The 24,956-nt window shown below is 42.7% G+C and overlaps 3 protein-coding genes across 4 annotated transcripts; all 3 read right to left on the bottom strand.

The window, feature by feature from the left end:
• Positions 1-2,490: 2,490 nt before the first annotated feature.
• LOC123402961 (AT-hook motif nuclear-localized protein 20-like) lies at positions 2,491-3,895 on the bottom strand. Of its 2 annotated transcripts, none has more exons than XM_045096930.1 (2): positions 3,697-3,895; positions 2,491-3,452 (listed from the first exon to the last, which is right to left on the bottom strand). In XM_045096930.1, exon 2 carries the CDS (start codon positions 3,337-3,339, stop codon positions 2,494-2,496), a length of 846 nt encoding a protein of 281 aa, XP_044952865.1. In that variant the 5' UTR covers positions 3,340-3,452; positions 3,697-3,895; the 3' UTR covers positions 2,491-2,493. The 2 variants fall into 2 exon arrangements, with proteins under 2 accessions (XP_044952865.1, XP_044952866.1); XM_045096931.1 differs by having other exon boundaries at positions 3,725-3,895.
• Positions 3,896-10,216: 6,321 nt separating this feature from the next.
• Positions 10,217-10,773, bottom strand: LOC123403883. Its single transcript, XM_045097795.1, has 2 exons — positions 10,393-10,773; positions 10,217-10,299 (listed from the first exon to the last, which is right to left on the bottom strand). Exons 1-2 carry the CDS (start codon positions 10,688-10,690, stop codon positions 10,223-10,225), a joined length of 375 nt encoding a protein of 124 aa, XP_044953730.1. The 5' UTR covers positions 10,691-10,773; the 3' UTR covers positions 10,217-10,222.
• Positions 10,774-12,055: 1,282 nt separating this feature from the next.
• Positions 12,056-15,353, bottom strand: LOC123401148 (sialyltransferase-like protein 4). The gene is made up of 12 exons (XM_045094880.1): positions 15,186-15,353; positions 15,022-15,095; positions 14,532-14,621; positions 14,258-14,335; positions 13,998-14,098; positions 13,714-13,906; positions 13,545-13,635; positions 13,404-13,468; positions 13,156-13,310; positions 13,002-13,083; positions 12,764-12,873; positions 12,056-12,564 (listed from the first exon to the last, which is right to left on the bottom strand). The coding sequence occupies exons 1-12, from the start codon at positions 15,268-15,270 to the stop codon at positions 12,369-12,371; spliced, it is 1,320 nt and encodes a 439-aa protein (XP_044950815.1). The 5' UTR covers positions 15,271-15,353; the 3' UTR covers positions 12,056-12,368.
• Between the last annotated feature and the right edge of the window lie 9,603 nt (positions 15,354-24,956).

Raw genomic sequence — 24,956 nt, 5'->3', positions numbered from 1 at the left:
CATTTGATCTCTTTCTCTCTCTTCTCTCTGTACTAGCTAATAAGTTGCACGTGAGAGTAAGTATGACAAATCAGGTTACAATGTACTAATGTATTAGTTTTGAAGTTGCATATCCATGAAATATAAGATTTAGTTTTTAGTCACGTCGCTCATTTAATCTGTGTGGTATATACTACACCAAATTCATGTAAAGTATGCTCCCTTCGTCCTAGAATAAATGTAGTTGATTTAGTATAAAATTGTATTAATTTGGTATTAAATCCGCGACATTTATTTTGAGACGGGGAAGTATAAGAATAGCTAAGTGCTCCATCCGCAAAGGAAAATGGACTTTAGAAAGATGCTGCCATATCTTTGAACCAATAAATAAATAAATAAATTCGTAGAGTAAAAATAAATGCCAATTCTGTTGAAAGAAAAATCTTGGAGAGTTTATGCATGTACGGAAGAGTCTAGAACAAATGACAAGTGGTTGTATTTTAATTGTGCATATTTTGCAATATGAACGATATAATAAAAATGAATGGTTTGCAATATTTTGCAACTATGCATCTCCACCGACAAAGAAAATAATTACGGTAAGTAAAATAAACATGGATCCCCTTAGCTAGCGAACGTTCACGGGATAGGATGGCATTTCAAACGATTTCGCTCGCAATTTTACTCATGAGGGGATGACAACTTCTTCAAAATAACATGACAACTTCGAACGATACGGAAGAAGACATTTTTGGTTCAAAATTGCCATCGTTCGAAAAGAAAAAACGTTCGCTTGACATCTCCCTCCTAGCTGACGTTCACCAGATAACATTACCAAAAACATACAGGTAACTCAAAGATAATAACGATGTTGGTTGCATCCGCTTTTGTTAATCCTTCAAACAACAAATCCAGTGCATATCTCTCTACTACTCCCTCCGTTCCTAAATATAAGTCTTTTAAGAGATTTTACTAGAAGTCTACATACGAAGTAAAATGAGTGAATGTATAATCTATATACATCCATATGTAGTCTATTAGTGGACCTTTAAAAAGACTTATATTTAAGAACGAAGGGAGTACATATATTGTGCATGAGCGTAGAATAACGGAAGCATGCATGCAGTTCTAATAACCAGCCAGCATATCGATCTGTCCCCTAGCTAGCTACTCCTACATAGGATGGTACTATGTTCATTCAGGATCAAAGAAATCAACACCAATGTGCACTAGGATCAATTTGCTTTCAGATTTAAATTTTGATTCCATGTGGGGCAGCTGCTAGCTACTCAACCTCTTTTCATATCGATCTGTCCGGTGCAAGCACGCGAGCGAGACGAATATTGGACCACGCCATTGTATACTCTACTGACAAATATATCTCATGCCAGAGTAGTATATATACACACCGTACTGACTTACTTTGACTATTCAAAATAAAAGCTTTGACCAATAATTAGTTTAATACGAGTAATACATAATTTATGTTACTCCACATGAAATAGCCACCACCAAATACATGTTTCAAAGCATTACGCAGGAGATCTACGGTCAAAACATGAATTTGGACACTCAAACTTGCCTTTATGTTTTGTTACCTGTAGTGGTTCGGTCAATCAAACTTTTGAAGTTTTAACATGTTGGGGGCTTTTCCTCCTGTCTATGACAACAATATAGAGAATGCACTTAAACCTTAAAAAAAATCATTTGGTGCTACAAGGCTATCACCCACTACTATTGCTTATCGATATACAGTCATGTATAAAAAACATTTCGTTATACCAAACTCTCGTGTCATCTGTCCTATTCCTATGTTTGGGGATCATGCATGTGAATCACAAGTCCTGTAAACTTAACGAAATTACCACACATGGCTAGGAATGTGGAATGGGATTCATGTAACCAAAGGATGAGCACCATTAAGCGAGTAAAATTTGCTGAAAATGACTCAATTAAAGTTTAGTTCAATCAGACAGAAGTTTTCAATTTCATAAGTATATTGTATACATTGATAAATACCAACCAAAACTGGTTAATCTCGCTTTTAAATATGGAATTAATCATATTATCAATATTTCTCAGCAATGTCAGGCTTCTTGTGCTAGTTAAGCTGAAGCAACTTTGTGAATTAATTATGCAGGGAGGATATATATACATGTAATAATCAGAGAAACGGGGTATATATATAAGAGAGTGATACACTTGGAGAGTTTTGTTTTTACCGTATGATCACTAACCAATCTGCAGGCAGTAAACGGAGCTCGTTTATGATCCCTCATACATGAATTGGAGCAAGCAACTCCAGATGGTTTTTGGCAGATAAGCAAATTAAAGCAAAAGCAGATATTAATTCTAGTCAATTACCAGCTGCTAAATATGTGCTATGCAAGTTCTCTATAGTTATTGGTAGGATGGATTTAGATGAGGATCGATGAGGAAAGGAGCTGATTTTGATGCTTGGAAACGTCGACAGATGGACGACTCCTGAAGTCCTGATTGATTGATGCTAGATAGCTAGTAGGGCGGCCGTGCATGCGCCGCCCATTCCGGCGCCGCATGCCCACCGCCTCCCGGCGCCATCAGGTTCGGCGGCACGCCGTACATCGGCATGGCCCCCGTGGAGGGGTCGCCGGCCATCATCGGAGGAACCACGCCATCGCCGGGGGCTCCGTGCGTGCGGGCGGCCTCCAGCTGGTGGTCCTCCTCGGCGTCGTCCAGCGGCAGCCGCTCGTATGTGGCGTTGGCGAAGGTGGAGGCGATCACCATGACGGGCCCCGCGGCGGTGAGCGCGCCCACGACGCTGCCCCCGACCACCTGCCCCTGCCCGCCGGCGAGGTACACGGTGAGCCCGGTGGACCCCGGCGGCGAGGGCCCGGGCAGGAAGGTGCCGGCGAGGGAGAGTATCTCGAAGCGGCCGCGGAGCGCGACGACGGCGCCGGGCGCGGCGGGCTGGCGCAGGGCGACGTCGGCGACGGTGCCGGCGCCGCTGAGCACGCAGACGCCGCGCTGCCGGCGGCGGGAGAAGTGCGCGATGGAGTCGGCGACGTCGGCGCCGGCCGCCACCTCCATGACGTGGCTGCGCAGCGCGTTGGGGCTGTCGCGCGTGACGAAGATGGGCGGCTTGGGCTTGTTCTTGGACCCCGCCGGCCGGCCGCGCGGGCGCCGGTTCGCCGGCACCACCATGACCACCGCACCCTCCTTGGGCTCCTCGTCCTGCCCGCTCCCTCCGCCGCTGTGGCTGCTCTCCCCGTCCACCTTGGTTGCCGCCATGGCCATGGCCTCCTCCAGCTGCTGCTGGTTCTGGTTGCTGGCTGCCGGCGCCTCCGCCAGCCGCCCTTCGTCCCACCACCTGTTGGCCATCTCCACCTAACCTAACCCAACCCCGTGCTAGCTAGCTTGCTTCCTTTCTCGATCTGGTCTTCTCTTCTTACCCAGCTTGCTTCACCATGATGCATGCCCTGAACCTTCAAAAACTGTGCATACAAATGAAGATCACAGAAGCTTCATGTCAAACACACAAGAGAGATCAAAGAAAACATGCTACAAGTATAGATGTAATTCAGCATATGGTAGGGGATTGGGATTAATCAGCCCCTTTTTATTAGCTTTTGACTTCATGACCAAGAAGAAGATGAAACTAAAGGCCGGGCCCGGGCCGGATCGAAAAACCTGATCGATCTAATTAACTAGCTAGCTAGGTAGGAGAAGAAGGATAACCTTAATTATGGGCAATGAAATTGCATACCAAAACCAGCTCCCATCAATCGATCATTATCTGATTTTGGTTGCTCCTTCTTCTTGGATGGATAGAGGGGTAGAAGAGGAGGAGGAAGACTTGCTTGTGCAAGCTGAGTAAGCAAGCTTTGTCATGGAGAGGGTGCATGAGGTGTGTTGATGGGTACCTTCTGGTTGTACTGGTTCCACACCTGCCTGCAAACTAATTAGCTAGTCTAGTTAAATACAGATCGGTCGATATGCAATTATGTATTCTAATATTCTATGCATACTACTAGTATATATGGTCAGTATGTGTACATGATAACATTGTTTTCTAATTTGCATAAGGCTAAGCGCACCCCTTTAATTAAATTAATTTGGTTTACCAATATTCTACAGTGGGTAACGTGGTGGGGAGTACAACTCCCAAATACAAAACTGAAAACACTTTGTATGATTGCATGGACCAATACTCTGGTACCATTTTTATAGCAAGGTATTTTTATTTTTTAAAGCTGGCATCTGAGAATGTACTTAAAAATTGAGCTAGCATCCTGCTACCATCACATGTGGATTTGCACATATATACATATATATATTACCAGCCCAACCAACCAGTTTATTTATGTTAAAGGTACGTAGTGCATACTTTTCAACACCGTGATTTTAAATACACCCACGTTGATTCATGGATATAAAAATAGAAATGATCATCGAGCCGTGTCTACGATGTACAATGGTCAACTTACCGAGCGAGAAGGGTGTGTATATGTGCGCTAGGTTCTTCTACATAACAAGTATGTAGGCGCTATGGCATTCTCAAGGGTTTGGTAGGAACCCGGAGACGCGTGCTTCTGAGCCGGCTTCACGAAGGTGATTTTTTTTTCTTCCATTTTATTAACTCCACTATCAAAGATGATGCTCACATATAGTGATAGGTTTGTGGCTAGAAAATGCCCCGGTTCGTGGTGTAGTACACATGCATTTTTCGTGTTGTGTGTCATAACATGTTACTATTGTAAAAGTCTTGGATGTCTCACTTTATGATATGGATTTTAAGCATGTGTATTTAAGCCACGTCTCGTGGAACACTAATGGTGCAATAGCTTAATTTGTATATATGGTTTCATGGACCACTATTGGTGCCATTTTTTAGATCATGGTATTTTTGTTGCTGCCACTAAGTGTATACATTTGAAAATAAGTCACCTACCATCAAATGTGGATTGACATACATTACCAGCCCCTACCAACTGGTTTATTTAAATATAACAAGTACTTTTCAACGCCATGATTCTGAATACTTTACATAAGCTGATTTGTATACGAAATGGAGATGATCACCGATCCTATTAATTAACTAGATAAATTTCTGGTATACAATCGTCAACTCGTTTTTCTTTCTTTCTAGATGGGAGATTAAACCCCCAGCCTCTGAATCAAATGGATGCATATATTATCACGACTATTTGCTCATCAACTAAAATTGTGTTACAACACACCATATAGCAATATATTATCACGACATCACGCACCAGAATCTGATTATACTGTGGTAAACTGGTAATGCTAGATTGCATTGTCTTAATTCTGTAAGTTGAGAGATTGAAATAGTGTACTAATTATAGATGGAAGGTTTAATGGGTGTGGTGTTGGTGAGATCGAGTATATATGTTTAACACTAGTGTTTGTGTTAGAATAAAACGCTAATTTAAGATTATAGATGACACACCGAGGCATGATATTTGTTAACGAGATTCATCGATATGACTATATTCTCAAGGCAATGACTACGGGCGCTCCTTCTCAAGATACCACAACATCGGCCGCCCAGGCATTACAACCATTATCAAACTACATACATATTACAACATTATTGTCCATCAACTTGAAAGTAGCTACAGTTGCATCCACGAGTTGATCATCCTCCACTCTGTTGTAACAACCCTCGATCTTGCAAGTTGTGGGAAGCCTCGAGATCGAGAGGCGGTGAGTGTAACCATCGAAATACTTACTATAGAGACATGACCAAGCCGATTTCCTCTCAGTGTTTTTTTTTTCAAAAAGGAGGATAACCCCCGGTCTCTGTATCGATTTCCTCTCTGATAATTGTAATATATTGCTTCTGATCCAAAATGCAGGTCATTGTAGAATTTTTTTCCCAGTTAAACATTTTAGTTTGACCATGTACAAAGAAAAATTATAATAGTGTCAACACAAACTAAATACTACTAAAATTATCATCTATATAGAGTTTAATAATAGGAACTCCGAGAGGGCGCCTACAAAGCGAAGGACAAAGGACACATAAGCTAGTATATCTTCTGATGGAATGGGGGATTGAGCTCGAGGGATGCTACATGAACATGCAAGTCTCAGTTAGTAGCATCGATCCCTTAATTAAAAGTACAGAGAAGTAGTGATGAGATTCCTTTTGGCTCTGTTAGTGGTGGTCCTAAGCACAAGTTGCCAAGTAACACTACTAGTATACTCACTGATCCACTACGTACTAACCAGGCCTGTCATGATCATGCATAGTTTGTTTATCTGATTAATCCTGCTTGTTGGTTAATTTAGAGTAAGCTTTGCCTCTAAACTCGACACGCGTACTCGATCATGCTAAAGGCAACACAACTTGCTAGAAAAACAGCTTACCCATTCTCCTTATAGGACGTTCTAGAACATTAGACGACAATGTAATGCTGGTTGTCCATATGTATGGGTAAATGGAAGGAGAAAAATATGTTTTTGTCTCTCAATTATTGCTGAAGTTTAAATTAGTTTCAATAAGGGGAACTTTTGGTCTCTCGATAGTGCCAAAACCATATTGATTGTTTTTTCAAAATATCAAAGGAGTCCCCGAAATATAATTGTGCATTCTGACTCATACCTAGGAGGACTTGAGCTTAGAATGTGGAATTATATACCCTCTTCCGCAACTAAGTGAGCTAGGCTCTCCCTGGGAAAATAAAATGAGTTAGACTCTCACTTCTTAGAACATCAAGATTTAAGCTTATTCCCTATGTAAAAAATCACCCAATAAGTGAGGTAAATCAAAAGGACATATACGAAAACAAAATGTCTGAAGCTTATTTTAGTTTTAAAAATCCAACGAAATAAAAAAAGTGGGAAAACAGATTTGTGTGTGTGAAAAAATAGAATAAAAATATGGAAAATTTAATAAATTGGAAGATTACAAAACACAAAGAAACATATAATGAGCAAATTTCAGGGGAAATAGAAAAGTAACTAATATTAAGGTGAAATGATGCCGGGGCGATGCCTCCTTTTCTAAAAAATTTAAGGTGAAATGATGAGTGTCCATGGTTTTCTTGAATACATTTATCGTGATTCATGGTTTTCTTGAATTTTATTCCCAAACTCCAATCTTTTCCAGAGTATTTAACTGTCGTTAATTTTACATTCTTGGAATCATGAGTAATTTTACTAGGTAGGTGACTACTTAACTTTTAGATATTCATTCGTGGATTTTATTGTTATTTTTGTTCTCAATTTGGCTGCACTCGAAACCGCCTCCTGTTGCCATAAAAGCAATTGTGTGGAGCTATAGGCCTAATGTAGACCGTTTTGACACTCAAGGGACCAACTTTGAACTAGTTAGAGTTTCCTTATATTTAGTCGATAGTTGAGGAAATGCAAACTCTTATCTTATTTTTTTGTCGAATACGCACATCGTCCGTATCATATGTTATAGAAGAAGAGAGGGTGAAGAACCCAGTCCACCTGGCGGTGATATGAATTACAAACTCATTGCACACCACCTACAATCCACCCCTATTACAATGGGAACGGACTACTAGTCCCTAGCCCACCTATCTACCACGTCAAAATAAATGGTGGTAGCGTCATTTTGTTTGTATAGAAGAAAAAAACTTCATAGTTACGTACTTTCTCCTTTCCAGTTTATAGGGCTCAAATCTAAAATCTCATCAACAAAGGTGAATTGTGAGTGGATGACACTAGTTTTAACTAGTCAATGAAATATTTCTCACATATTCAATTTTCGTGGCAATAAATGTAACATCCTCTTTTTCATTGAACTTGCATGATGGATGTAGAAAAAGATACATGAATAGCCACTAATTTTTTTTCTCTAATCTCTATGAATTAAATATAGTGCAAGACTCAAAGCACTTTAACTCAACTAGACTCAAAATGAGCCTGCTATAATGAAATTTTGAATTTTTTTATGCCTGCAAGACTCTATCGTAGCCTTGTTGATGGTCTACAATACCTCACCATTACTCGACCGGATATTTCCTATGCAGTCAACCGGGTGTGTCAGTTTCTACATGCACCTACGACATCTCACTGGTCAGCAGTGAAACGCATCTTGCGCTATGTCAGCCTTATTGCTTCCTATGGCTTGCTACTACAATCGGCACCTTCGTTGGAGTTGTCTGCTTTCTCTGATGCGGACTGGGCTGGTAGTCCTGACGACAGGCGATCCACGGGGGGATATGCAGTATTTCTGGGTTCTAACTTGATCGCCTGGAATGCTCGTAAGCAAGCAACAGTGTCTCGCAGTAGTACTGAGGCTGAGTACAAAGCTGTTGTTGATGCGACTGCTGAGATTATATGGGTACAGTCTCTATTGAGAGAGTTGCATGTTACTCAAGCTCACCCTCCAGTTCTGTGGTGTGACAACATTGGTGCTACCTATCTTTCATCCAACCCAGTGTTTCATGCCAGGACTAAACACATTGAAGTGGACTACCACTTTGTTCGGGAACGTGTTGCACAGAAGCTACTCTCCATCAAGTTCATCTCATCAAAGGATCAACTTGCTGACATCTTCACGAAGCCTCTTCCACAACCACAGTTTGTAGGCTGTAGGCGCAATCTTAACTTGCTTTGTACTTCAGGCCACAGTTAAGATTGAGGGAGGGTGTTAGACTGTATATACGTAGCCCTCTATGCATATACTGTATATTGTATTGTACCCCTTGGGTACCCTTATATAATGAGATAGCCACACCCCGTTTAGGGTGTCGAGCACTTCCCAAAACATTACGTCTTACAAGGGCAGCCTTACAGAGCTCAGTGTGTGATCATTGTTAGTGTTTTCTGATTTTTGCTTCCTTTGTTAATAGCTGCCATGCTTATGGTATAGTATTATGATTGGCTTGCTAATGAATGATTAACACACACTTAATAGGGAGTTTTCGATAAAATAAAATATATGACTGCATTCCACATTTCCCATTTCCACTGAATTTGGGAGTCCCAGCTGCTGATGGACGGTAGATAAATGCTCTGTTTCATTGATTACTGAATACTGATGCAGGTTTATGTAGTGCAAGTGCTTGGCTAGCTCCTGTTTCAAGCAGTCTGTGCGAACCTCTTGCCACCAGGTACACATCCTTGATGTTGAATCCTTCCTGCATGCGCAAATCTATTGTTTGCCTAGATACATATACTTTTCAGCACATTACATATGAACAAAAAAAGAGCACTTGCACTTCATCCCACTTTACAAAATGCTTGTTTACCACTTCTTTCAATTTTCAAAGTTGCCGTGTCTCTTTCCCAGCAAATAAAATTTGTTCTTATTTGTTTTATTTAATGAGAAATAGTGTTTTTGTTTCATTTTTCTCGTCCGATCAATTTCTAAAGGCAAACCATGGGCTCTCAGTGGAAAGGGCTCAGATACTGAACAGGGTTGATAAAGTGCGGCTGAGATGGGCCGCTATTGGGTATGTGTTTGAGCGGTGGTATTGCTTGCTCTGCAGGTATCTAAATTTACATTCCAGTGGCTGAGATGCAGAGAGTTGTAGGGTGTAGTTTCCTCCATTTTTATGCTCGTCGTGGAGATGAATCCTCTATGTAGCATGGACGGTCAGCTATGGAGTGCACTTGTAGGAATTAATCATTTTTTAGCTAAATTCATCCGTCCATTGATCTTGCTAGCACTTTAGTGTGTGCCCATGCTGTATCAGCATGTAGAAGCTTAGTTCCTGGCCTGGGAGTTGGGAAGAAGTTCGTGCTTCTTTGCCATCTGTTATGAGAAATAAAATGGCTCGCTTGTTCCTGCCGGAGAAAAAAAAAAATCAAACCGTCACTCTTGCTGTTGCTTCTGAAGAAATGGTTTAGTTCTTCTTATCAGGACAGGGATAGGTAAAACAATATTAACCTTGATTTGCCTCCGTACATCAATTACCACCTTTGCTTTTTAAGTTTCAGTAGCAATGTAACTTTGGTTGCCATGGCTTGGGTAACATTATCTTTGAACTTTAGGTCGTCTATGAGTTAGCTTGAGAATGTTTGTTTTCACTTCTTCGGGTGTCATGATCGAATCAGGTGTTGGCCAAAACAAAGGACGATTAACATTAATTATTATTGATTTTTCTCTACGTATAATAGTATAGATGACATGAAGGACGCATAAACTCATTTTATTGGTTGCTGCCACAATCACAGCAGTTCAACATCATCCCATGATTGACAACAAGCTAGCTCTTCAAATCTTTTTCTCCTCTAGAGCAGCTTGCAATTGCATTGGAAGCTAATTACGGGCCTCGTGGCTCCATATCTTCATCTTGTTGCAGTTCTGCACGCAGACGTCGGCGTCAGCTGCGTCTGCAAAATAGCAATGCAACAACAGAAATCATCAGAACAGATTCAACTCATCAACAACAACAACAACAAGAATGTGATCAAGGTGGTTTGCTGTCTCACCGGCTGGCTCCTCTGACGAGTCGCAGATGTGTATCTTGCAGGCCATCCTGCACGTCGCGGCGGCAGAGCCGACACCGTCGCCGGCCTGGTTGCTGCTGGGGCTGCACTTGTTGGCGCAGAACGGGACGCAGAGCCAGCGCGGCACGCCGGGGCTCCTGCACCCGGGGTAGCAGCCGTCGAAGCACTTGCAGAACTCGGACATGGCGGCCACCTGCTGCCGCTGCCCCGACGGCAGCACGAGGAGGAGCATGATGCACAGGCCGGCAATGGCTGCCGCTCTCCTCTTCACCTCCATCTCTTTCTCCTGGACCAACCAACGATGCTTCTTCAGGATCAATGGGAGAAGGAGGGAAGGGTGCTTCTGTTGGTGACTCTGCTAGTCAGTGTTGGGTTCTTCTTATAGGGGGTACTGGATGGACCTCGGAGGGCAAAACCGGCATTTTGGCCCGGATAATTCGTAAGGTAGCCGAGCATGGCATTTCGCTATTTTCATGGGAAATCGAATGGCTAGGGTTTCATGGCGCCGCGTCACGGCTCGATCGCGTGGCGTGTTTCGGCGAATGGGTGATGGCCGGCTGGACCATGCCCTGTAGTCAGTTTTGCCATGGTACGTATTAATTCATCTTCTGAACGAAATATCAAATCACTGTATAGGAGAATGATTAACTCCCGGATCTTAAACTGACTAGACAAGCCCTTTGTGAGGCTGTTTGTGTTGATGTGGAAAGAAAACCGAATGCAGTTTTTTGATACATTGCTGTTTAGCTGTGTGCAGCGGCGCGTGAGAGGAATCAGATTTCATTTTGGAACTTCCTTTTGGATGTAAATACTTCCAACCAGTTTTACAAGCTTCTTCCTTTTGGATGTAATAATTCCAGTGTAACACAGACAAGCCATATATATATATATATATATATATATATATTCTAGTTACATGCGGCAAATTATCTGTTCATTCTTTTACACAGGCAAGCACCATCTACCGAAGTATATGTTATTACAAACCCTTCTGAACTCATGCTGCAAATCATCTACTGAAGTATCCGTTCTACGGAAAATGAGCCTACACGTGATTGTGTCTATGCTGAGTTCTGAGTAGTGAATGTTGAATCCCATCAGTAGTGTGACCTGAGAGTTTGGGAAGAAGCTCCTGCAAGTTGAACTGAATTGTGTCTGCATTAGCCTGGTGCTATTTTCTACTGCATAAATGGCTGGTGATTCCCGCACTACTTTTCCATCTGCATAACACGTTGGTAGACGCCAGCTGACGGCGGAATTAGGTGCGTCATCTTATATACCACTGAAGTCCCAAAGGCAAAACAGAGATTTTACCCCGATAACCCGTAATGTGTTTTCCGGCATCATATTTCGCCATTACCGGTAAATAGAAAGGGCGCGTTTTTTTTCATAACATTGCCGCCAGGTCGTGTGGCGTGTTTTCAGCAAATGGATGATGGCCAGGTGGAGCGTGTACTGTAGCCAGTTTTGCCATGCAGTTCATCTCTGAAGATAATGTCACTCATCTTGGACCCCAAAAATGACTAGGCAAGCCATCTCTGTTTTCTTAGACAAGGCTCCATGGAGCTGCCCGTGCTGATGTAGAAAGGAAACAGAATGCAGTTCTGATCCAGTGCTATTTATATGACAGTGGAGGCCAAGAAAAAAAAGGTCTTCTAGTTGCAAGGGCCAAATTATATGTTCATTCTGTTCAACAAACAAAGCACCACCCGAAAACCCGGTGTAAGTCGCAAACCCTTGAGAACTCATGCCGCAAATCGTCTACCTAAGTGTGTGCAAAACGATCCTACTTCGAATATTCAACGCTACATGCACACTGATCGACGCCCCATAAAACTGTGTGCCAGTGCAAGTGATTCATGGCCATTCCTCTTCGAGGCAGGCACCATGCGATTCTGTGGTGTTTCACCAACCTCTATGGTGTCTTCTAATGGGAATATGCGGAGCTGTTAGCGCTATCTGTCGTTGATCATGCAGAGGTAACCACCCCCGGCGCTCCGTTCCAGGGGATACCTGGTGGCACCCTTCATGTACCTAAGGTGATTTGTGGCAGCATCTCGGAGGCCCGATCTGTTTGGCACCTTTCCGTTCTTGCGCTTCTTTATCATGGTGCAGCTCCTCAGAGGGTCGTCACTTCCAGCCCCAGGTCTCCTTCAATGCAATTCACAAGGATGATTTTTTTTAGTCATACAACTTACATCATAATGAGAGACGAAGTTAAATTACAGCATCAAAGCCTATCGCATGTAATACAATGTCAATACCCTAAGTAAGGCTCTTGTGGCTTATTTAGAAGATTGGAGGAAAGCAAAAGCAAATCAATACAGAAAGGAATGTCCGAAAAACTCACTTCAACAACTTCTCTGAAGCAACTCTAGCAGCTTCAATGGTGTCCTTGGTAGGCAGCCATCTCACCACCCTACCAGGATCACCCCGCATTGGCGAGTGGATTTTTACAAGCTGCACATGATTTTCTACATCAGTAAACGATCCCTTAATGCAGTAACAAAGAAAAAAAAATACTTGTACTGCTCAATGGATGTAGACATGGTTTTATCAGTTAGGATTATAGGAAGAAACACACTCACACCAAGACATTCCATCATTTGATAATATGCTCTGCCATGTAGTGGAGTGTGTCCCTTTCTGGACTCTGAAAAGTATCTCGTCCTGAAAGAGTGTACCATGAAATGTAAGTACAAGTCCATGCTTACAATGACAGATAACATGTAAATCACCTACCATTCCTTGTAGCCTGGGTCTACCGTAAAGCCATACATGTCGACACTATCACAGATGGAGAGAGCAAATTCAAGAGCTTTAAGCCCAGTTCCTTTAGCAGAGGAACCAAATGATGTGCCTAGCATGAGGTATACTGGATTGGTTATTGGAAGTTCCTACATCACAAGAGTTCTGTCAGGCAGGTAAGAAAACAAGGAATATTGTACCCAAAGCACCCTAGTTCTTTAAATATGATGTAGTTAAATTACCCGAATCATCTGGTTCATGATATCATGTATTGTTGTCTTAACGATCAATGCCTCCTTTTTTGTTTCTGCAACCATAAGAATTAGCCTGCCTTTTCATTCCAGGATCCTACTGATAGGGAAATAGGTGGCTGGAAGACTTACCATCTAACTCAACAACTTTATCCAGTGCCTTTGCAGATCCTCTATTAAGAAGGCGAAATGTACTCTTTGCACCAACATATTCCGTGTAGTTCTGCAATGCAGAAAGAAGAAGTTAGAGCACGTCCAAGTTAAGAAACAAGAGCAGGAAATATAGGCATCTTAAGAAAACCTGGACAGGTGCACCATTTTCTCTAATGACAACATCATAAGAGTCAATCTCATCCCCAAATTTAGTTTTCAGAAGGTCCCCAGAGTTACCAACAACGGCACAGCTACCAAATTGCTGAGGTACATATGGTGATGTGTCAGGGAGAACCAATGAAAGCTTCTCCATGCAAAGAGTTCTGTTCCTGCACTTATTCCTGCAAACCCGAAACTAAACATATTCAACAATCTGTAGAATTGAACCATAATGCAAGTCTATGTGAAACTGTAAAACTTGTGTCTACCCACAGAAGGATTCCTTTGTTGATCCTGCGCCATGCATACTCCTCCCAGCCATTTGGTAATGCATCAATGTACTCTTTTGTGAGTATTGTGGTACTGTTGCGAACCTAGGAAAAAAAAAACTTAAGTCACTACATCAATAGCTACTGTGTTGCTCTAACAACATTATGTCAAGTGCCAACGCATCACTTAATGATGTCTTGCCGATTTTCAGTGAATTAATATAAACCACACGGATAAGTCAGTACAGTACATAAAATGCACACCTGCTCCCATGAGGCCACAGCTTCGCAGAGATTGAACTCAAATGCCAGCCCTTCAGACTCTCCAGTTATTGGATCTTTCTGCAACACCAGCCATAAGAGCCAAGACAATAATCACAAAAATAAGACAAGCTGGTCTAACTACGAGAGGAACAACAGATGCCCAAGGTCCACCCTTGTCTATGTAGAACAGTTGCCAGGTACAAAATCAAATTAAATAACTCAAAGGAGAAATGCCTGCATAAGGAAAGAAATGATAAAGCAAATGCGCACTTACCCACTTTGAATCCGTGTCACTCGGGTACTGTATTACAACACGACAGTAATCCTCTGCGCCGAACGCTTGCAGTCCTAGACCATTAGCATCCTGCAACCATTCTAAACAAGTAAGACTCGCCCGAACCAGCACGCAACTGATCTTACAACAGAGGTCATGAAGCGGGCGGCAGTCTTGAAACATAAAACATGAATCGTTTCCAGACATCGAACTCACCCCAATCCTGGACAAAATAAAATTTCTCTCATAGTATGAATCCTCCCCATCTACTAATACTAAACAGCAAGCATCACATCCATTCACATCAATCCTCAGAGGAAGTCTTGGAAGTTATCGACCAGTTTACCCTGCCAATCTAGCAAGGCTCGCATCTCACAAGCTAATGGTCTCGTGTACAACACACTGTAGCATCGAATTTGCACGCAGATGATGACACGGCCGAGCCCCGACTGACGGGAAATCGGCACTGTGCGGGAGGGGGGCGACGTACCACGCACTTGCTGAACCCTCCCTGCAGCGCGGCGAGCGCCGCCAGGTCCGCCTCCGAGAGCCCCGCGCCGCCATCTGCGTCCAGGACCCAACCCCGACTCAGGGATCTCCACGCGAAGCAAGAAAGAGAAAAGCAGAGGGAAGGGGGAGAGTGGAGTGCGTTACATGAGGAGAGGCCCGAGATGTAGATGAGGATGGCGGTGGCGCCGGAGAAGATGGCGGCGGCGAGGGCCAGCGGGAGCACCCGCATGGCCGGGACCGGCGACCTCCGTGCCTCTCGCCGGAGATGTGGCCGCAGGCAGTGGGGGTCGGCGAGTGGGCCGAGCGAGGGATGACGGCGGCGCGTCTGGTCTGCGTGCGTAATCATTCATCGTAGGGCCCGTTTGCTTGGGCGAAGATGGTGATGGGCCGTCTTCTGTTTTGGGCCTGGTGCGGCCCAGTTCATGCTTTGAAAACGTTTCCATAAATCTCTACACTACTTCCCTGACTATTCTATACTAATAAGCCTGCTCATTCTTTAGCAGCGTTGGGTATGAGGAACCGACAGTCTGATCAATCTTTGTGGCTGTCGGCTTTCCCGAACTTTGTAACTAGTCTTGTGACCAGCGATATTGATGTGTCTTAATGGAATGCTCGCGTTCCCGTAAAAAAAAAAAAAACAAGCCAACATTTTCTTTCTTAGGGACACCCCATAAAACATACACAAGAATGCAACACCATCAGATCACCCTACTTAATTAGATCTAACCATCTAGATTATTCTAATCCCAAGTTAGATGTGCACATAGTAATTGCCTGGAGCGGACGACGCTCTGCCGCCAAAGGACGCCCCGGGCTCCACCAGATATTTTACATCGGGCGAACCACACACTGAGCGTCGTCCACGCCCGCGTCCTTCGTCAATTCCTCCCCCAAACCTCTCCCCATCGAGCGCCGCCACCGAATCCCATATCTCACCCGCCCTGCAGTCCCAGCTCGTCGTCGCCAAATCTCGTATCTCATCCGCCCCGTAGTCCCGGCTCGCCGCCGCCTCCTTTCTTCCTCATGGCCGATGCCCCTGACAAGATCCGGACAATTCGAGGCGGAGAACATCGCCTTCTTCGAGGCCGGATGGGTGCCCTCGAGGCACAGGGGGAGGGCAGTCGCCGAGTGCAAGCAGATGTATGAGGCGCTCGTATCCGAGTTCGGGGCAATGCAGCGCTGGGAGGCGAGGACCGGGGGTAGGCACTGGTGCATGGGCGCCACTGCCAGAAGGAGGGTAGGGCTCCCCACGGAGCTCAACACCAAGGTGTATGGCATCATGGATGCGCTGACCCGGGTCGATGAGGCGCTGGTGTATGGCATCATGGACCCGCTGATCCGGGTGGATGAGGCGCTCCTTGGCGGCGCCGGGTGAGGAGGAGGCGACGAGGGTTTGTTTAGTGCTAATGGTGATGGTGCTGGACTGCTGGTACTGCTGAGGTGGAAGAGGAAGACGGTGGCAATGCTGGGGTTGAATAAGGGAGGAGGATAATGCTGCAGCAGAGGAGGCGGATGGTGACGGGAGTAAGGAGCATATGCAGGCGGATGGTGGAAATGCTGCAAACGCTTCTAATGATTTGGGTACAATTCTTCTCATATTTTCTTTACATGTTCACTCACCTGATTCACGTGTGGGTACGAATCGGCTAGATGTTTTCAGTTGAGTGATCCTATGCTCTAATTATGATATGTTGGCGATACTTAATGGTTCAGTAGTAAAGCTTATAGCGTATGCCATATATTATTGCAACGTGACTATGCCATATTTGGTAGTAAGAATGGTTTGGAAAGTGGAGCATTTCACATCTGTACATGGTTCCATCATCCAAATGTAAGACCTACAGTGAAGGTTCCATCATCCAAATGTAAGACCTGCAGTGAAGGTGATCTATAGGTGATGGATGAAAAAAATGTTGGCACCAGAGTATTGGTGAACACATGCCGGCAACCTGTTGTACAGAGGAGGCTTATATTTTGTTTTTCCTTTTTTTGGTGATATGGTAGAATGGCTTTACTTCTTCGTTGTGTCCACTCTAGTGCCTGTTCTTCATACTTGGCTGGGCTCGCATATCATGGATTTTGTCATCATGACAATCCACAATCTTGTTTTTGTTATCTCAAGTCTTTAGGTTTTCACATATTACGTGGTACATCGAGGGAAAGGTTGTGCCAAGAGTGTAAGAGGAATGTGAACCCGTTTGATTGAGATATGAACCAACGGCGAATGGATACCCGCCATCTTTATAGAAGTTAATATATTCATATTTTATATAACATATCATAAAGAAAGAAAAAATGGTGCCATTTTGCTTATTTATGTATGTCAAGCAGTTCTCTTATTATCTCATTATTTTGATGGAATGAGGTGCTATTTCACAATGTTCCTAACGGAGGATGCTTTGCTTTGATTAAACATGTGTGATCTCATTACTAAGAAGTGGTAAACCTTTATTCCGCAATTAGTTCTAGGTTATAAATGTTGTAATTATTTAGACGATACTGAATCTACTATGTTTGCAGCGATCTATGTGAAGCATTTAATTCAGTATTTGTGGCACAAATTATTAGTATAAGCTAATATACGTGCTATGTTGTCTTATGTAGGGTAATGGAGATAGGGATGATCTAGCAGAATGTAGGTGGATTTGTATTTGTCGCAGCCCATTTTCGGCCACATTGCATCTTTTTATTTTATTGTCCTTGCTGTTAGATCAATAGCTTACATAAAGATCTGCGGTTGTATTTATAAATCTCCAAAACAGATCCTATGAACACACATGATGATGATACATGATTAGCTATTCTGGTCTCTCACTGTATTATTACCTAAATCCCTGATCCATACCATTAATAGTACCAATTGATCTCAGATTTTACATAGGTGCGCATCATAAGCACTGGCTTTCTGCATGATTTCAGGCTTTCTTTAGTCAAGTGTTTGTTTAGATCAAGGTCAGTTTCAGGATGATGTTTCCTTGCATCATGTTGGTTTAATCTGTCTAGAGCATATATGAATCATTCACTGCATGATACATTTGTCGAGTTCCGCCATGACTTTATTCTATCCTTGTAACTGAAGTTTTCATCTACTTTCTGCAGGCAGACAACTATGATAAAATCTTCTCGCACATGAAACCAAACAGTATTCTTGGTTTATCTCATGGATTTCTTGCACATTTGCAATTGCATGACCTTGATTTCCCAAAGAACAACAACTTCATTGTTGTATGCCCGAAGGGAATGGCCGGTCCGTTCAGAGACTGTATGTTCAGGGAAAAGAAATGGTGCTGACATCAATACTAGCCTTGTTGTTTACTGGGTATGGTATTTTGAACACTTCCCAACTATCGATTTGGTGTGAAGACATGCAGCAATGCACTAAGCACTTATGTATGTTTGCTCTTTTTTATGTATAGGATGTTGATGCAAGGGCAACTGTCCTTGCTCTTCAATGGTCGGTTGCAATAGGGTCACTGTTCTTGCTGCTACTCTAGAAAAGGAGTACAAGTGTGATATCTTTGGGAAAGAGGTGAACCTATTTTCCTCTTCATGACTTTAGAGGGCATCATTGGAATTATCTCAAAGACCTGCTCAAAGAAGGTATGATGTTATTGAGCTTTTTTACTTATCATTTTGCCCTTGCATGGACATACTCTACAAATGCTATGAAAGATGATGCCTCTCGAAGTGAAACTAGAAGTGTTGTGTTGGTTGGTCGGATGTTTTATTAAGTTACTCTACTATTTAGGGCCCTTTCACCATCCCTCGGCTCCGCTCCCGGAGCAGACAAAGTTGTAGTTCAAATTTGAGGAGCGGCTGCACAGATGCTCCGTAGATTCTTAAATTTTAAGAAGCTCGTGAATTACCGAACGAGTCCTTAAACTACAACTTTCCGTCCTGATTCTTTCCGCGATTGAGTTTTGCGTGTGACACCGACAGGAGATCAACCGCTCCATCCTTTGTCAAGTCGTTGTCGCTGGGGACATGGACGCATGTGGGGTGGTTGGTCACTGGAAAACTAGGCCGTGCACGCGGAGCATCGGTCTCCTCCCTGCCGTCGTTCACCTCCCTGCTGCCAGAGACGCCCTCCTGTCTCCCCCACACCGGTCTGCTCCTTAACATCTATCTCCCTCTCAATCTATTCTTTCTTTTGTTTTCTCAATCTCACATAGGAAAGCTCTTGATCCACTAAAATGTTGAATCATGTGCATATTTGCTACCCTCGGAAAGAAGGATATAAAACTGATCTGCAAACCTGTGTAGTTGAGCATCCGACATAAAGGGTTGTGGATGTGCCATTGCCGCATGAACTGAACCAAGGATGTTCAAGGCAAGTTTAATCGCAGTACAAATCATTTGGTTTGCAAACACACCTGCTATGAAAATAGATTTTTTTCTTAAAATCTTCAACCTACTATGTAAACCAGTTCTCTTTTGTATTATATCTTAGATCCATCTGGATTATATTTGATTTTAGTCATACAGAAATCAAAATTGATTTATTAAGTAAGCACTTATCTTTGGATGACACATTTGATTGTTCTGGTGTTTTCTTTATGTAGTTTGATTTTATCAATCTAATTTAGTCTTTTCATTCGCAGATTATTTACTAAAGCAAAAGGTTTGGGGTGAAGAGTTGAAGGCCTTAGTCCTCAAACCAAATGTTCGTAATCAGGAAGATGACCCGCACAACACCTGTAAAGCAAGGCCAACGCTATGTGTCAAGATTAAAGATTGCAAATATGTTTACTTTGTTCCACGATCATATAGAAGTGTATTGCTTTATACAGGCACTTTTTATCATTCTTTTTTGTTATTCGAAACTCTATGGTTTTCATAGTTGCTATTACATGAAATTATCACTATTTTTCACGTGTTGTTGTAAACATAACTCCCTCTGTACTGATCTTTTTTGTAAACGAAGGGGGTAGTACATAGTAAGCTTCATTTTAAGCAGGATAACTTTGTTACATGAAAGTTAATTAATCTTAAACCGAATTCAGAATTCAATACCACATGAATTTCACACACTGATTTGATCGAGACGTGCGTTGCACGTGCATACTTACTAGTTTGAGGAAAGTAAGGTTACGTTTCAGGTTCAATTTTGTCCCCGTCGCCTGTTCGTTCGTCCTTCCATCTCCATTGATTTTACTCGGTTTTCCAACCCTTACTGATTTTCAGGGTCATTCTTTAATGACCCAATGAATCAGATCAATCTATGGTATGACTTTCAGGGTCATTCTTTGATGACCCAATGAATCAGATCAATCTATGGTATGACGATAAATTAATGGTCCATAAACAAATAAAAAATCTTATTTAAAACATGGTACTACCTCCGTCCAAGTGTATAGGGCATGCGCGTAGTTCTAGGTTATCAATTTAACTAGCTAAATATATATTATATGTAATAAATAATATACCATTAGATTCATGTGGGAATGTAGTTTCTGAATATGTAATTTTTATCACATATAATATATATTTAGCTAATTAAATTGACAACCTAGAACTACGCGCATGCCCTATACACTTGAACGGAGGTAGTACCGGTCGTACTTCTTTGGTAACTCAATAAATTAATGGTTTCCGATTAAATTAATGGTTCCCGAATAGAAGAAGAAAATGTAAGGTGTTTATTATCGAGATTCAGCTGAGATGCACATCCTTTTGTGACAAAACAATCGACGAGATCACCATTTCGAACCGTGTTTACCGTTTCGGAGGAGTTACCCCCAAACTCCTCATGCACAGTTTTGTAGAAGATTTGATCATGAAAATGACACCACATACAATATACTAGACGATGCCCACGCGTTGGAGCGTGAACCTTGTTAAGAAATATATGAATAAATGGTAGAAGACTAAAATTAATGCAAAAAACCAATATAAAACTTTCTTGCATGACTTAATTCCTTGGGAAAAAATGATGCATGAGGTGGTATGTTTTGCATGAAGAGATTAATGAAAAAAGTAACTTATGACTCCATGCATGACTTGATGATGTGGCATTATTGCATGAAGAGAAAAATCAGGACCGGTCCTGAGATTTCAGGGGCCCCGGGCAAGACAACATAAAAGGGCCCTAAAACCATATAAAATTTGGAGTATTTGTTTTATATTTTGGTTGCAAATAAATACTCAGGACACTAATCTTATGTTGCATTGTCATCTCAACTATCAAAATAATCAGGGTCATAAATATTCACAGTAAAAGTTGTCAATCGATACCTATATTTTTGTTTTATTTGGTGAATCAGTAGCACTATCGTGATTACTCAATATATTCTCATCATATATATTTTTGCTAGATTGTTATTCAACAGTAACTAAAGCTAATTCCTTTGAATTCCGAGTTGTAGAAGTACTAATTTATGTTCTGAAAAATATCTCCTTCAGGGACATAAACAAAACAATCCTTTCTTTTCTCGAATACAACACAATGCTTGCTTTTGTCCTTACCATATGGATACTGGCAATCTTGCTAATTAGCACGCAGACGTATAAAACAAGAAATTAAGAAGACTGCTAAAAGAATAATAATGCTAAGAATTGTAGGGAACAAGGTACCTGGATGACTATAAAAATAAAAATTGCAAGACTTTGCTGCTGCCTAGGAGTCACGAACAAACATCCGATTTCCTCTTTTCTAATCCCAATCAACACAAGAAACCGGAGTGTGGGAAAGAGATATGTAAGAGGATGATTTTGACAGACGAATGCAAGATCTAACAATAGTATAAAAACTAGATGATTTGCGTTGAATAGGAGGTTAATGGGAATCTGAAAAATCGCAATACCTTCTTCCATTATCGTGTCCAACAAAAGAAATTGCAATTAGACGACACAGGCGTGGTGCCGTTGACCTTGGCATGGCTGATTTGTTGCCTGTTGGGAAAGAGAAGGAGTAGAAGCCGAGAAAACTTCGTCATGCGCGTGCGGGAAGCACGGAAGTAATAAATCTTTTCCATACGATCCTACAATGGATGAGAAGTAATCGATCTGTAACAACCATTCCTTCTTTTTTTTTGAGAAATTTACGGATCTGTTACAAGGGTTGTTACCCACCTATAGGAAACCAGTCCATCGGGGGCCCCTTGATACTCGGGGGCCCGGGGCGGCCGCCCCCTCTGCCCCCCCCCCCCCTCAGGGCCGGCCCTGAGAAAAATCAACTAGTGGGTTATAGTTATTTAAGAATAAAGGATTCATAACTTGATAGCTTTGGCAATATCATTGCGGTGGTGAATAAACTGAACAAAGGGCAAGCATAGTTAAATATTGCCAGATGTTGAGAACTTCTCAATGAGACGAGAAACTAAGACACCATGTGCAATCTAAATCTTGAACCGGAAGGACCCATACATTGCTACGGAATGAAAGATATATCTCGACACATGAGTGGAGGTTTATGAGCATGGATGTTGAGCTAATTTTTCTACCACCTTAGGCAATCAGATCTCATCTTTGTCGACCATTACACACCTCTTTGGCTTCTATCATTTTTGTGCGTGTCTTCTTTTCTTACTATAGCATGTAACACTAGTAGAAAAATGACATTTTGTCCGGAGTTCTAGTACCGGACGGGTTTGGGCCCGGAACTAATGTGGGCATTAGTCCCGGTTTCAATGGCTAGGAGCGGACGGGGGCACGGCCAGAATTAGTCCCGGTTTAAATGGGACCTTTAGGGTGTGTTTGGTTGCAAGGATATCCTCCCAGGGATAGGGATAACCACTTTTTTCTGTGGTTGCCATGCGTTTGGATCTGGGGCGAGGAGGGATAGAGGCAATCAGATGCTGGGAATATTCACCAAAAAAGGGACGTGGTCAACCGCAAAAAATGGGCGGGTGGTGGCAACCACTCTGCACGCGTCGCGCCACTCCTCTCGATCCCGGGCCAGGCCGGCGCGGCAGGGCGGCCGACGCGGGAGGAGGCCAGGGCGGCCGGCGCGGGAGGCGGACGGCGCGGGAGGCGGACGGCGCGGCAGGGCGGCTAGCGCGGGAGGCGGCCAGGGCGGCCGGCGGCAGGAGGCCGGCAGCAGGAGGCCAGCGCGGCTGGGATCCCATCCTCCCAACCAAACAAAAAAAGGGATAACCCCACCCTCCCAACCAAACAAAAAAAGGGCTATCCCAGCCACCTGGTTGGGGATACCCACAACCACCCTAGCCTATCCCTCCAACCAAACACACCCTTAGTCCCCTACGAGACGGGACTAAGGGTTCGGGGTTGCGGCAGGCTGGGGCCCTATGAGCCCCTTTAGTCTTGGCTAGTATCACCAACCGGGACTAAAGATAGACCTTTAGTACCAATTGATATATCCAACCGAGACTAAAGTCTTTCCTATATAAAGCTCTTTCGTCCAACCCGAGTCCAAGCTAGCTTTCTCTCCTCTCGGTTTCCTTCCCCAATCACGAGTTGATCCTCCATTTTTGCCAAGATTTGTTGAGATTAGTGGCACCCCATCTATCCAAAGGTTCTAAAATATTAACAATTTCGTCCTTTCATCTCCCATTGCTAGTTTAGCTTGTTTCATGCTCTATAAGTATAATGATTTGTGGATTTTAGTTTGGGAGTAATTATGTGAGAGTTTTATTTGATTTATATGCAATATGAGCTCATATTAACTTCTTAGTTTGCATAGGTGTTGACGTGGTTTACTTAATGTCTTACCGTCCCCGTCCTCGCCGCCGTCGATCGCCTGCGCCACCCCGTCGCCGGCACCACCTTCATGAGCCTCTTGTTCTTATCCTTTTTGTTTCACTTCGTATTTATGATAATTATGTCCATCAAGTTGACATAGATATTTTTATCTAGGAGGTACGTGAACCAGAAATTGGAACCGACCCTCTTGTCGAGAAGTTAAATTTAGTTAAAAAGAAAATAATGTTTTGAAAGAAAAATTGAAAAGAAATGAAGAAGAGAAGATGATATTGTAGTTGTATGTTTCCAATGTCGTTGATGATCACAAGATCAAGACGGATGCAATGCACTTGAAGAGATTAGAAAATATGTCATTAATAAAGAGGCTTGATATCATTATGTTGTTGGATCAATTATTATCTTAGTTGTGATTTTGATTTCCTTTGTTGTTGCATCTAAATGTTTTAGATAGTTGTATGTTGTTTTATGAGAAGTATGTATGAACTTTATGTATATATTTTTGCAATAATAATATTTGGTAACTACTCTACTTCGGTTTTATTGTGATGAACTTGTATTAATTTGGTCACTTCGATATTGTGTAATGAAGATGAGTCGGCAATGGATATATGATGATCGACGCTCTCCCGAGTTCATTAATGGCCTCCATAATTTTATGTGTGTGGCTGAGGCAAACAAGAGGAATGGTTTTATGTGTTGTCCATGTGGTGTCTGTTAAAATAATAAGGATTACTCTACCTAAAAAATCCTTCACGGCCACATACTTCAGTCCGCTTTCATGTCTGGCTATAACTGTTGGACAAAGCACGGAGAAAGAGGGGTTATAATGGAAGACAATGAAGAAGAAGAGGATGATGACAACTATCCTAGGTTCCCTAAAGACGATGGTAATATAGTGGGGGAATCTAAAGAAGAGGCATCAAATGAGCCCGCTGATGATTTTGGTCGGGCCATTGTTGATGCATAGAGAACTGCGAAAGTGAAAAAGGAGAGGTTGAAGTTGGAGCGCATGTTAGAAGATCACAAAATTTTGTTGTACCCAAATTGCAAAGATGACAAGAAAAAGTTGGGTAACACATTGGAATTGCTGCAACGGAAGGCAGACAAGGGATTTAAGAAGTTGCTGGAAATATTAAAGAAGATGCTTCCAAAGGATAACGAATTGTCCGCCAGTACATACGAAGCAAAGCAGATTTTCTGCCCTTTAGGATTAGAGGTGCAGAAGATACATGCATGCCCTAATGACTACAGCCT

Source organism: Hordeum vulgare, chromosome 6H (genome assembly GCF_904849725.1).
Source record: "Hordeum vulgare subsp. vulgare chromosome 6H, MorexV3_pseudomolecules_assembly, whole genome shotgun sequence".
NCBI lineage: Eukaryota > Viridiplantae > Streptophyta > Magnoliopsida > Poales > Poaceae > Hordeum > Hordeum vulgare.
The sequence above is the reverse complement of the archived record's forward strand: the minus strand, read 5'-3'. Positions and strand labels throughout refer to the sequence as shown.

Excerpts from the sequence above, each read along its gene's own strand:
- LOC123402961 (XM_045096930.1), bottom strand. The coding sequence starts at position 3,339 with ATGGCCAACAGGTGGTGGGACGAAGGGCGGCTGGCGGAGGCGCCGGCA.
- LOC123403883 (XM_045097795.1), bottom strand. The coding sequence starts at position 10,690 with ATGGAGGTGAAGAGGAGAGCGGCAGCCATTGCCGGCCTGTGCATCATG. Across the intron at positions 10,300-10,392 it reads GTCAGAGGAGCCAGCCGGTG|CAGACGCAGCTGACGCCGAC; the intron begins AGACAGCAAACC and ends ATTGCTATTTTG.
- LOC123401148 (XM_045094880.1), bottom strand. The coding sequence starts at position 15,270 with ATGCGGGTGCTCCCGCTGGCCCTCGCCGCCGCCATCTTCTCCGGCGCC. Across the intron at positions 15,096-15,185 it reads CATCTCGGGCCTCTCCTCAT|ATGGCGGCGCGGGGCTCTCG; the intron begins GTAACGCACTCC and ends TCCTGGACGCAG. Across the intron at positions 13,469-13,544 it reads TAAAGTTGTTGAGTTAGATG|AAACAAAAAAGGAGGCATTG; the intron begins GTAAGTCTTCCA and ends TTATGGTTGCAG.